The sequence below is a fragment of the Epinephelus moara genome, chromosome 7, assembly GCF_006386435.1.
Source record: "Epinephelus moara isolate mb chromosome 7, YSFRI_EMoa_1.0, whole genome shotgun sequence".
NCBI lineage: Eukaryota > Metazoa > Chordata > Actinopteri > Perciformes > Serranidae > Epinephelus > Epinephelus moara.
The window spans coordinates 18,978,702-18,992,872 of record NC_065512.1 but is presented as its reverse complement, the minus strand read 5'-3'; the positions used below and the strand labels follow the sequence as shown (position 1 = coordinate 18,992,872).

The 14,171-nt window shown below is 39.5% G+C and overlaps 1 protein-coding gene across 1 annotated transcript; it reads left to right on the top strand.

The window, feature by feature from the left end:
• The first annotated feature begins 989 nt into the window (after window positions 1-989).
• Window positions 990-14,165, top strand: LOC126393109 (uncharacterized). Its single transcript, XM_050048978.1, has 6 exons — window positions 990-4,703; window positions 7,892-8,197; window positions 8,730-8,853; window positions 8,947-8,971; window positions 9,131-13,873; window positions 13,996-14,165. Exons 1-5 carry the CDS (start codon window positions 4,622-4,624, stop codon window positions 9,224-9,226), a joined length of 633 nt encoding a protein of 210 aa, XP_049904935.1. The 5' UTR covers window positions 990-4,621; the 3' UTR covers window positions 9,227-13,873; window positions 13,996-14,165.
• Window positions 14,166-14,171: the final 6 nt, after the last annotated feature.

Genomic DNA, 14,171 nt, shown 5'->3' with positions numbered 1-14,171 from the left:
TTGTGCCATATGTGACATATGGTGCACAGGTTGTTGTCAATTATTGAGAAACAAACCCGCATCTGACTAATTCCCCCACACCTGTGAAATGGTTGAAGCAGTTTCTATTTGCATATTAGACAGTTGGATGGACAAATACCTTTCTTCAAACTAATTGCCATATTACAGGATTATAAAATAAATAATGTATTAATGGGTACATCACTTTAATGTCTTAGTGGGTAAAGGTGGAGCTCATTTTAACTACTTTTCATACATTTGGGTGAATTGTGTCTTATGTTCATCTATTATGATACACCATAATTTGTTGATTACATTTTGATTAATTTCAATCTGCAAAATAAGAAACTTCCAAGCCCTCAGATAAATTTAGTGAAGTGAAAGCACACGGTTTTTCACTTTTAAATGTACAGGAGTAAAAGCAGAAAGTAAAAGGAAATACTCAAGTTAAGTCCCACTGAGACACACCACACCAATATTAACAGGGTTCTCTCACCTTCTTAAACACCAATTTCAAGGATTTTTCAAGGGCTTTCCAGGCCCTGTTCCCTCAAATTCAAGGATTGAACATGTTTAACACAGATGAAAGTTAATTTATGTTGGAAGTAGGCTTTACAGAAGCTTGAAGACAATTAAAAAAGATATTAGTCTTAGAAAAATGAGAACATGACAGACAAGCTATCACAGATACATTTGAATGCTGCAAATTTACATTTAACCTAATCTGCACATCTTTGTACTGTGGGAGGAAATTGATATAAGTACAGAGAATTGATGCTCCAAGTGCTCTTTAAGTCTTAAACACATTTAGTGTGTAGTGGTTTACTAGGAAAAACAGGGCTTATTCAAACAGTATATGACTGATTATTGATGACTAATAAAAGGCTGAGAGGTTTATGATTAAATTACCACTAGGGGGCAATATTGTAAAAGGCATTTTTATTATTCTCCTATTGGGAGAAGAACTCTCAAACAAGTAGACACCCACACACAGCTGTAATGTTTATTCACTGTTTTGCCTTTAATGTCATGACAGCAACAACATCCAGTTGGAGTTTTGGAGTTTTATTTCAGATAATCTCTCTCTGGAACTTCACAGAGGACCAAACAAACACATGCTGACGCCTTGTAAGTTAACAGAAACAGCCAAAACTCACAGCACTTTGCACCATGTATGGTCAGGTACGTGAGAGGCCTAACAAAGGGTCTCAAGAGTTTTAGACAAAGAGTAGCTGGTATCTGAAAAGCTAAATTTAGACCCTGTGGAGACAGAAACTATTCATCCAGACACATGCCAGTAATCAAGGGCATTAATATGTCTTGCAGGAATCAGTATTGTTAATGCACTAATTGTACTTAAGAGCATGTTTAGACAGAGACCTAACACTTCATAATATAATGCTTTTATCTTTAAAATGACTTTTTAAAGATCAGGTATGTGAGCGCAACGTATTGATTAACATCAGATGAGCTTTTCATATTTATTTCTTAACTCCCATCTTCTCTCTACAGCTGAACAGGGTTTTAAAAAGTGACAGACATGCCTCTCCCATCCCTGGTGGAAATTACAAACTCAACATTGTTTGTCCAGAAATCTGATCACAGAGCTTTAAATGCAGTGAAGCTGTTCTTCGAAGAAAAGGACTTGACTCGCAGCTCCGTGACCCCTGGGGCACTTTTGGATGAAATCCTAAACATTTAGACAAGCACATTCCGCAGCTACAGGAAGAAGAACAAAAAATATTTATATCGTCAAAACAGGTGATCAAGTACAGCACATGTCATGTGTCGGATGCAGATGGGAAAAAAGCTGATGTGCTAAAAGCGGCTGCAGCACAGGATGTAACACTGATGAAGATAAGATTCCACACTGATCATTTTACTGCTGGGTGGGATTGTGTAAAAACCCCGCTAGTGGCAAATGAAGCAGTATCTCAGACATGCAGGGTTGGATACGATAACTTTGAAATGTAGACAGTTAGTGAACACATGTTACATGGCATGTTTTTGTAATTAGTAACATAACCAAAAAAAAGTAATATAAATACTTTTGGATTTATTTCAGTTGACTTAAAAATCAAAGATTAAAAATATGGCAATTTATACTAAAAATAATGAAGCCACAAAAATGTGAGTTCCACAAATACACATTATTTTTTCTCTTTAATCATTTAAAAACATTTTCAATGCAAATAAACTGCTTCAGTTCGTCAAATCAAATTCCCCTTACAAAAACCGAACTGGTACAAGCTACAGGTGTACTGTGTATTCTCCAACATCCACATTTTATTAGTTGCAGTGATGGCAAAATTGCTAGGACAGGAATACTGTTCTGGAACGACTGCTCCTGCTTGAACCTTCCATCAACACCACTGGGTCCACCACAGGGTGGAGCACTTGTACAGAAACCCTATATGTCAGGCACGCTTTTCCTAAGTTGACGAGTTGATAGCATGAAAAAAAGTTTTGTAGTTTTAAGTAATCCTTGACAATGTAACTATGATCTAATGCCACTTTTTCAATAATCTGGGCTGATTATAGTTACTTATTTACTTTACTAGTCGCGATTACATGATATCCATTTATACCCAACCCTGAGTGAAATGTGCTCTGACTAAGGACTTTGAAATTTTGAGTAACAGTGACAGCGAAAGATATTAAGATAGTCCTCAATGAGACAGCATCCTATCATCAGCGACTCCTGTAAAAGCAATGCTTTGAGTCTCCACAAGACACAGGGCAGACTTTAAATGGATATGGGGAAACAAGTCATGCCCACTGATCTTAGTAAATACACATTACGAAAACCACCCATGGCAGTTATGTGCTGTCATGGCATGTGATGGATTTGGGTGTGTCATGCATGTTTGTTATGTGGCTCTTAAGATGAGAACAGCTGTTTGTGTTCTGTCTGGATGAGATGGCCACACCTGTTATGACATACACAAGCTCAGACTCCAGACAACCTTGAACTGAAGACCAAACAGTGAAATGGTGACATCTTGTTGGTGTTTTGCAGCCGCTTTATCCTGTCCTCAACTGTTGATGGTTGACTGCAAAAGAAGCTTGAGAGAAAGCTGCCGTTGTCTAAACTGAAAATGCAAACTGCCCTTTGCTGTCATTTTCATATTATATGAGCTGACGTGACGATATCTCAAATTCAAAAGCAAAAGGCTCGATTTACATTTTCAGGGTGTACAGTGTCTGACAAAATCAAGATGCAAGGTCCATTTCATACTCACTTAGTATCAAATAGCCTGGGAACCAGATGAATCTGCCAGCTCATGTTTTCATGTAGGAAGTAGAGAGGGTCAGCCACTAATCAGAAGATCAGCAGATCGATTCCCGGCTCCTCTGTCTGCATGTTTAAGTGTCCTCACTGAGCAGTTGTTAGAACACGTCTTGTATGGTAGGATGGTAGGTATGAATGCTTGGCAAGTAGTGTACGAGCGTTTTGAGTGGTCAGAAGTCTAGAAAGCTATACAAATGCAAGTCCATTTACCATATTTGCTCAGGCAAATGGATTCAGTCCCCCTCCTGTTCAAACAAATTCCTAGCCGATGTGGCTCAGGTCATTTTGCCTAATGCAAAGTATGTGATAGAGCCTTTTGTCATTGTGGCTCGTGCACACTTGGTGACACTACAGTGACCATAAACCTAGCGTAGTAAAAGGAAATGCTCTTGAGACATTTTCAAAACCAAAACCAAGATGGTTGCAGCTAATGTGGAGCTTTGTGCTGAGGTACTACTCAACACTTGTTTACAGACATATTAATGCTACATAATGACAGCTAATCGCTGCACACTGTAGTCTGTTTACAGCACTGTGTCACGTTTCCTTGCTCTGATTGGATGAAGGTCTATCAATTGCATCAAGAGGCACTTCACGTGCATTGATAAAGCCCCTTGAAAGCTGAAAATGAAAGTTTGCAGACTAACTTTCATTTGCAAGTTGGCTCTGAAAGGCTCTCTAAATATTACTGTTTTTGTGCATTTTCAAACATGAAAAAGAAAAGTAAAGCATGCAATGTGATCTAAGGCCTCTCACACTCAGGATGTCATGTGGGTAGAACAGTAAAATACAAATTTCTGCAAACTATTGCATCGACAGAGGTCTGAGAAAAGGCCCACAAAAAACTCTGCAACCTCAAAGACACAAACACCAGACCATCAGAGTCATCGCGACATTCACTTCCTGTATGGAAACCATTTCTTGTGTGTGTGGGAGGCCTGGCCAGGTTTAAACTTCACCTCACATACATGCTGGCTGCTGTGTCATTCACAGTATTTCGTAGTACAATATACAGTTTCCTCTTTTTTGTTACCTTAGTAATATTAAATTACGGCTGTAGTTAAGATTCAAGGAACTTAGAACGAGACACAACAGCAGATACAGATACTCACTACCGGTAAGTGTAGTTGCTATATTTATCAGACTGGGTCTGGTCAGAAAAGATGTGACTTTCTAAACACTTTAATTTTATTAGTCTGTGACTCACTGTTATTGCTGGGCAGGAAACTCTTGAAAAGGGGATTTTTCAGACCATATGTTTGAAGGTGACCACATTATAAACCCAAATAAACATGAGGTTTAACAAAACTGTTTCTTTTTAAAGGTGTAATGGAGGATTTGTGGAAATATCTGGGCATCAACAAGACCGTTTCTCTGATATGTTGCATGTTCTGGATTTTCTCAGCAGCAGGTAAAAGTCTGCAATTTACTCTGGCAAGTAGTATAGTATAGAAATAGTCTGATATTTTGAGAATGTTTGTTGTTGTCTTGCCGAGAGTTAGATGAGAAGATTGATACCACTTTCATATCTTTATTGTAAATGTGAGGCTGTGTTTGAACCACGAAATGACGTTGTTGTAGTTTGGTTTCTGTACGGATTAAAGAAGCGAGATATGAGGTGTTAGTTAGTGGGCTTAAAAAGTGCTTGTAGGTGGATTTTGTTACCTTTAAACCAAGGCATTAGCCATGGAGTCAGAACATGGGGGACCAAGTCTAAAGGTGAGGCTAAAGATAACGATGGCTGAATACGCCCATGAGCGCCATTATTAGTCACTGGGTGCAAGGACGTAGGTTTTCATATGTCCCTGCCACTACTGTGGGAGGACAGAATTGCCCCTACCAATATGTGAGCGCACTCCTTTGCATTGTCCTCATTCTAACATTTCTGTGCACAAAATTACGGGGAAAACTGCGTCTCCTACTGATTCAGTAAGGGACAGTGCTTTTAATGATTTAAATCGAAACGGTCCCTCAAAAATGTTTTTAGTTAGTTTCTGTATTCCACCTCCAGTGATGAGCAGCGCACAGCCACTAAAACTCTGTGTCATTCAGAGAGAGTCCCAAACAGGTTTTTGTGTCCATCAGTCAGTCTGCAGGTGATACTACCATATCAATATCAGCAATGAGCTCATGTACAGGTAGATTTTTTTTTTTTTGAAACATTACGACTTGATTTTAATTAAATAATGAATTTATGACTTCTAAGAGAACACAGATATGTGTCATGTTTGAACGTGTAGAAAGTTGTGAACATGAGAGGAACTCACACGTGAGCTATTAAAGCCCAGGGCCTTTTTAATTAATTAAAATGAATGAATTTATCATTGGTGTGAACAGGTGCCACATGCACATTTAAAGAGGTTACTTCTCCCCCAAAAGAAGAGTAAACTATGCCAACATGTGTGCTGACTCAGCAGGAATGACATATATGAGTAAAGCTGATTTATAGGAGAATAAATATTTGAAAGCCATACAGAATACCTGAGAGCCTTACTGCATTATATAGGAGTACAGCCTGTATTTGTATTTTGAATCATCACCTATAGCCTCAATTCTGTATTTTATTTGCATAAAGAGACCTTTCCACCATAATTTGGTGCATAAAACTTCATCAGATTGCAGGAAATTATGTGTTTGGCGTTCAAAATGTCCTTAATATGTGTCACCACCAATGTTAAAATTAAACCTACGCCCTTGGCTGGGTAAATGTTTGGCTAAATAGCTGTAGATAGCTTAGCTATGATAGCTAAAATTAGTGATGGTTGATTGATTGGCACTTTGAAATCAGCCTGACCTCATCAAAAAAGTTTTTTTCCATTTCATGCAATTACTGATACTTGTTAGAAAAATAATGTTTACGCAATCACAGTTCTAGCACAAAATGACATACTGTCATTAATGTTACCTTTTCATGCACGTCCTGACTGTAGTGTTAGTGCTGGGACAGTGAAACAATAATCACTTTGCCATCAATGACTGATGGAAACATTAACTTTACGCAAAGCTAGTAAGTGGAATATGCTCAGAATGTACTGACTGCTCCAGCAGCACATTCTGCTGAGGTGCAGCAACGCCACTTGGACAAATCACACTGTAGTACTACATCTTTGTTTATTATTTATTTATGGTAGTGATTATATTTGCTTATGATTATTTTGGGCAGTGGTGCATGGTTGCCTGGCATTTTGAGCATACTTGGGGGTGGGGGGTGGCCCCCAAATTACAATTGATAGTTACCAGAGGTGTGGACTCGAGTCACACGACTTGAACTCGAGCCAGACTCGAGTGACAACTTAATTACTTTAGAAAAAAAAGACAACTCAACTCGTACTTTAACACCAATGACTCGTGACTTCATGACTTTATTTTATTTTTAAAGATTATTTTTTGGGCATTTTGCCTTTAATTGACAGGACAGTGTGAAATGGGGAGAGAGAGAGAGATGACATGCAGCAAAGGGTTGCAAGCCGGAATCGAAACTGCAACCGCTGCAGCAAGGCACCGTCTCTGTACATGGGGCACTGGCACTATCGACTACGCTACCGATGCCCCACACTTGAAACTTTCACCCAAACTCACAGATTAAAAAATTAAGCATAGTGTTAGTTCAGGCAGGACACGATGTCAAGCTCAGCTCACATCCCAGCTACATCAGCTGATCTCAAACAGCCCAATCAACTGATGGAGCAGCTGATTGATGGAAGGGAGTCAGCTGATAGATCACATGATTCCTTCCTATGCAACCAATTGACAAATTTCATTCAGGGCGCCCTATTTAAACTGTTCTGGCCTGCCTACTGTTGCTGCTTCCTCTGTAAGCAGCCTCCACCCCAGCTCCTCCTTTACTTGCTGTGACTGACTTATCAATGTCATTTCTATTTGTCATTGACGCTGCTTTGTTCTGTTCCCGGGGGGGGGGGGGGGGGTGTCTTTGCTGCTGCTCTCCCTGCCTTAGGCTTTCCATGTAGGCGCATGGAAGGGCAAGGCTGTTTGCTCTCTCTTCCTCAGGCTTTCCTTGTTTGCACATGGAAGGGCAGAGAGGTGTGCTCTCTCCACCTTAGGCTTTCCATGCAGGCACGTGGAAGAGGCTTTCTGCTTAGGCTCGAGGAAAGGCATAGAGACCCCAGAACAGAGCCATACTGCCAAATATAATATTGCAAATGGAATAAAGCGTTCTTTGACTTAAGTGTTCCCGACTGAAGTATGTTATTTAAAAAGTGTGCCATGAATCAAGTCATTTAATTCTCCCTTAATTTCCTAAATCAGTTAACGTTAATGGTATTCATTTGCAGCAACTCAACACGTAATTCCCCAAATCCACTTTGTTTGAATCATCCGACCACACTCTGTTGTTAATATGGCATTATACTTGGTGAACAGCACATTATGACTTTTTAAGAACTCGAAACTTACTTGTCAGTAGCTTCATATTTAGTGTTCAACTGTGAGAGTGGTATCAATCTTCTCATCTAACTTTCGGCAAGGAAACATATCTTTCTCAAAATATACGGTACGCAACCTTTTGCTTAACTCTAGTCTAGTGTTTTGGTGACATAATTGTTGTAGAGAAATCATCTAAAATTGATGTTTCCCTCACAGAAGGAAACAGCATCTCTATGGTGGTTGGCAGCAAAGTGATCCTGCACTGTAAGAACAGGACAAACGACACGCTTACTCAGCTGACATGGAAAATGAACAAGGTTCGCCTGTTAACCTTCAAACCAGTGAGACTCTTGGATGAGAGTCAGGAAGCTCGTAGCCTGAAAATAAATATATCTCTGTCGGGGAGCGAGATGTACGCACTGGTCATAGAGAGAGCCGAGAAGTCTCATACAGGAAACTACACCTGTGAGATCAACACAGATAAAGGATCTGGGGAACAGAAATGGGAGCTGATAATTAAAGGTGAGCTTGTCAGTCCTAAATTACAGGTTTAGATGAGGTAATCCCTGTGACAACAACAAAGAAATAGGAAGTAAACAGGAACAGGATGAATGTGGGATTATTACATACAACAGAGCCAATAATTACTTTGCTGCTGTTGCAATACGGTACCTACAGGAACTACGCACACACGTAATCCAAAGTAAAGACAGGTGATGGCTGGCACTGACTGCATGTTTGCAAACTGTGCAACACAGTGAACTTTCTCAGTGAGAGACACAAAACCTTACAGGAGTGTCTCTCTTCTACATAATATGGGTTTGACAAATTGCTTGTCAAGTTTAAAGCCTTGATATTGTCTACATCACTGCACAAAATGTTGGTGCAGGGGGCATTGTGAAAATCCACAGGACATGCAAACACCACCTCAACTTCCCTAATGAAACAATGATCTTACCAACACAAATATAGCACTGTCTTAACATGAAGTTCAGCTTAATTGAACTGCATATTACATTTCTAGTGGGTGTAATACTAATATTTTCCCCCCCAGAGCATGAAGAAAGTGGAAATTTCAACAAGCTACTGATTGCTGTGGCGGTCTCAGTTCCTTGTGTGTGTTGCCTGATCTTTATAATTGCTTTCGCCATTCTGCGAAGAGTGTGCAAACGTGCAGGGTAAGTTATTTAACATGAAATTTTATGCTCAAAAAGATTATGGCTGATGGCATTACATTGCTAGAATATAAACAAAATGTCACTCTCTTGCAGGGGTCGTTCTCGCAGTGCAGAAATGGTAAATATAAAAATCAATATCTTGTCATGTAAGAAGTTACAACTTTTAAACAGTCTGAAGATTTACAATGACTTGAGATTCACAGCATGTGAAGTAAAGACAATATGTTATAATTGAGCTGCATTCAATTCATTTTTGTTACTTTTTTTCTCTCAACAGCAGGAGAGAGAAGAAGATATTTATGAAAACTGCCTGGAAACTAATCAACGACGTGGCTATAATCGGCCAAACCATTACAAGCCCAGGGCTCACTGATAGGAAAGGCAGTTCAATTATGGGAAAGAGAGTGCAGGAAATGGACTAATGCTTGAAACCGCTAACTTCATAGGAAAAACCATCTCTTCTCGAGTAAAACCTCTTTTTTCACATCCTCTGTCTAAAGAGCTTTCACTCTGAATAACTACTTCAGTCTTTTTATATATACATATATAAATATTTTTTTACACATAATTAACTGCTTTGTTAATGAATGTACTGTTTGTGAAGAAGGGGGTGAACACATGACTTAGGCTATTTTGTACAGCTGTTATAGTAAATGTGTTCACAGACGGTTGCCTATTTACACATCCAGGGCTGCTGATGGCCATCTGGGTGACCTAAGCACCATTGTTTTGCCCCGCATATTAAGTAACATATATTTAACAGAATATAGTTAATAAAATAAATGGAAAATACTATATCCCAAATATCTGTGTGATTTTCTTCCAAACTGGGGGTGCAATCCTCGTATAAAGCAAGCCGTAGAAAAATATTTTCATTATCAGTGTTACAAATAAAAAACTGCAACTATTCAAAAACAGCAGGCTGTATATTAACTAACTGCAGAACAAGCAAACACACACACAAACACGTGTGTGCAATCATCTTCATTAAAACAAATGAAATAATGATATGCTCTATGATATGATATCAATACCATTATTCTTGAAATAAATATATATATATATATATACAGAACTGTCCCATTAGTCATACGAAAGACAGTTTCAAAAAACTTTGCTCAGCAGAGGCAACTGATACTAATGACTGTAACATTAACCTGTAACCACGAGTGCAGCACTTAGCGAGCCTGCATTGTGTGCACTGAAACCATCGGCACCGCAGCTCAAACCCTGTTGTGTCTGAGAGGGCCTTTACTGGGAGAGTTAATGCAATACGTATAATTATGATTGATAATGATCACACTGGGCTGTTTTGGTGCCCCTTCCAGCACTGGTGTCCTCCGTACATTGTGTGTGGCACCTGCCCTTAGCGGTGACGCTGTACACACCTAACCATTTTTCCCCCTCCTGAGTAAATTATCTAACTCTCTAGCAGCTAAATGCTCCACTGTGTTCACCAGCAAGTTGCTATCTTTGCCCAGTCCCATTTCATATTTTCCCCCCTAACCCTCAATTTGGATTGCCACTTTGCCCCTTTGAACAGACTTAGAAAAGGTAGTAGTTGAAAACCTCCCGAATGAATTGAGACAACTCCTCAAGAGGTATGTTATGAATGAATGAAAATGAATGATTATGTAAACAGGTGCAGCAAGTGTTGACAGACATTGCAAATATGTTGTCTGGCAGTAGTGAGTTCTTGCGTGGGCTATAGGCATGCTTTTGCTGTTGTCAGGACGTTTGTGATTCATTACGATTTAAGTTTTACACTATCAATCAATTGAGAAGTCATCGGAAAAAAATTACTTCTTCATTACCAGGCCACTAGTAATGCTCTGTAGGCTAACGTTAGCATTACCTACTTCTACCCTGCCAGTTTGCACTGATATAAAAAGAACAGCAACCTCACTACTTGACTTAAGTTAAATTTAAGGTATCATGCCGTATCAAAGAGAGAAATGCAACATGGAAATATGTCAAAATGAGGGACTGTCATGCTCAAATCAGCAATAACAATGCAACATTACCTAACTAGCTACCAAGACATACTACCAGCATTTTCTTTCTGCAGTGTGCCTCTGAAAGGCCTTTGTTTGAGGCCCATGTAGCCATAACACTTTTCCCTACACCTTCATCCCTACACGAATTAGGACACCTTTCTCTTCATGTGAACACACAAGACAGAGGGGTAAGGGCTCAGGGGGATGCACAAGTTAAGTCTTGGAATTGGGCTTTCATCTGTCTGGTGATCGATGCTGAGCAATCTCTATATGTGCTAAAAAACAAATGCCTGCTTTGGTTCTTAATGTGGATAATCGGAGCAGATTTGTGGGCAAGAGCAATTGGTTACAAGATGTTAAAAGGCTCTGTATAGCTGAGGGGAACTAAAGCAGGGTGATAATTCTCTGTAGGATTGCCTCTATGAGTGACCCCTTTCACATCACACAATCATGTGATACAGTTAAAAATAAAACGTGTTGATAAATGCAGAGTTGAACTGTTATAAAGGAATGTGTTACACAGTAGAGATGTGTCTCAGAGGAGTTACAGTTAAACTCTGGGAGCATCCTGTAAAAAGATACTGCATGGGTGAATGGAACATAAAGCAGCTGTGTTAGTCATACCTGATTATACATCACAGATTTTGAGATTATAGACTAAATGTAACCCTAGCCTACACTGTGTAACGCCCTTCAAATGAAGTGACTGGGGTTGGAAATTTTGTTTGTCATCATGACTTTTAGTTGAGTCTTAAATTATGGGCCTACTGGTAGAGGATATAATCATCTGTGAAATGGGACTTTTTCCCCACGATAAACATTTGGAATAAATGCAAGTAAAAGGCAATCATGAGGAGAATGAAAGAACTAAGGGCCAGCAAAGGTTCAACAGCTCAAGAGTATAACCACTGGAGCTCAGATTCTTAGTGAATTTTTGTTAAAGGTGATTTATTATCGCACATCCATAAAGTTGAGGTACCCACAAGAGACAGATGATTAAAAAATGCCAGCTGATATCAAAGAAGCAGAGGCCAAGACAACCTGAGCTTTCAGTCCCTGGTACGGGTCAAGCTCTGCAACACTTGCTCCTACACTTCAGCTCAAAAGCATCTTTTCTAAGCCTGACTCCTACATGCGGTTTTCTTTCAAACATCACAACTCCAGGCTTTCTGTTAAAGATATTAGAGTTTTGACCCTTAGTAAACTCTACCACAAGCCCACGAGGACACATCTGCACGAGCCAGACTGAGGGTTGTGAAATTCACCTCCTCCCTCTGGTTTCCGGCGTCCTGCTGATTGACAGTTGGTGGCGGTAACACGCCACAAAAAATAGCGCACTGGCTCTGAAGGCACTGAAGAAAAACACTGCGAGCAAGTAAACATGGATGTAAACAACGCAGGATTTGAACTAAAGACAAGATAGATTTTGCAGATTTCGATTGCTGAAATGAATGATAATAGTGATCAGTAACTATTTCAATGTACCTGTGAGTTTTGTTTTAAGAGAGACTTGAAAATATCTGGAACTATATTTAAAAACAGTGTGTAATGACTGATTTTTCAAACACCACACCACACTACTTTATGCGTCACATCACTTTTCTATTCACAGGACTTGAAAAAATACCTCCATTTGAACTGCTTCTTTGAGTCAGAAGACTAACACAATTCTTTCCTGGCTCGTGACACGTGATGTTTTTTTGTTTCCATTGGACTGGCCTTGTGACAGATGTTACTTCCATCCACATGGTCCCAACTGAGTCATGAGCCTGTAGCATATTGTACTATTTTGTGGTTGCTGTGGATGTAGATTTTGTTCAGTGAATAAACTTACCCTAGGGCAAGGCACCATCCTGAATCGCTGTAGTATTGTAATGCAGACTAGGTATTACGGATGGTATGTGTAGAGTACACACTGTGAGTGTAGAAATACTTGAGACAATTGTAATGTTTATCTATCTTTAATTCAAGTGCGTGGGAAAGGCAAACAGCAAGCTTAAAGATGATGTAACAGCAAACAATGAAAAGGTTACAAAAATACCATCAGCATGGGAACTACAGCAGTGAACTACAGTCAAACTCCTAAAAGTAACTTAAATACAGAAAAAAACAACAAAATACATCATGGCATAATAAAGCAAATGCAAAAAATAAATACACACTGCAGCACATAATGAATGATTTAAAGTTTTAAGATTAAAAGTAGAAATACGCTGCCGCTCTAAAAGAAAAACCCATCTATTATGTCTATTTGATTCCATTACAGTTTATGAAATGAGTATGTAAAGCTGCCTCTGCTTGCAGACTGTCTAACTCAGCTGCATTTCTGTCACTACGGAAATATATTGGATATGAATAATGTAACTATACATAAGCTGCTAATTGTTAAATGTTGCAACTACTTACTTTTTATGACAGATTAAACAAGTACTCCACTGGTTTAGCGTCAGACTCACAATGCAGCAGAATCAGAGACACGAGCTGTATTTAAAATCACACACTAACATACTACTCATATTAAGTATGATGATTTTATGTCTGAAAGAAATGCCCAGATCTATGCTACATTAGTAGTAGTATGAGACATGAACTTACTGATTAATTACCCAACAGTGCATGAAGACTTCTCAGACTACATGTGCACAACGGCTGGCAACACAGAATGCTTCTTCACCTGACGTGCTGACGTATTGCGGTAAGCGAGTTGTGTCATTTCCGATGTTTCTGTGACAGCGTCTCTGTACTGCTCTGGTGAATTCTGCTAGGCCCTGGAGGCGTTAAGGGAGGGGAAATCTCAAGCTCGATCTGATATTGTAAATGAAATCCTGAAAGTAATAATTAAAGTAAGGGTAGGCAGTGACATCTCATTTTGCTGGGTTCCTGGGCACGCTGGGATTCAGGGAAATGAACAAGTGGACAGCTTAGCCAAAGAAAGCTTGAATAAGCAAGCTGTAGTACAACTCCCCCTAGGAAGAGTGGAACTGAGAGGGATAATTAAAGAGGGCATAATAAAGGAGTGGCAGGTGGGCTGGNAGTGGACAGCTTAGCCAAAGAAAGCTTGAATAAGCAAGCTGTAGTACAACTCCCCCTAGGAAGAGTGGAACTGAGAGGGATAATTAAAGAGGGCATAATAAAGGAGTGGCAGGTGGGCTGGGAGAAAGAAAGTAAGGGGAGGCATTACTTTTCTATACAACCTCTAGTCAATAGGAAATGTCATTGTAGTTCTCCATCCCGAAGGGACTCTGTTAAACTGTGTAGGTTGAGGTTGGGTCATTGTGGTTTAAACCAGTCTCTTTTTATTATAGGAAAGCACGACACAGG

Excerpts from the sequence above, each read along its gene's own strand:
- LOC126393109 (XM_050048978.1), top strand. The coding sequence starts at position 4,622 with ATGGAGGATTTGTGGAAATATCTGGGCATCAACAAGACCGTTTCTCTG. Across the intron at positions 4,704-7,891 it reads CTGGATTTTCTCAGCAGCAG|AAGGAAACAGCATCTCTATG; the intron begins GTAAAAGTCTGC and ends TTTCCCTCACAG. Across the intron at positions 8,198-8,729 it reads ATGGGAGCTGATAATTAAAG|AGCATGAAGAAAGTGGAAAT; the intron begins GTGAGCTTGTCA and ends TTTCCCCCCCAG.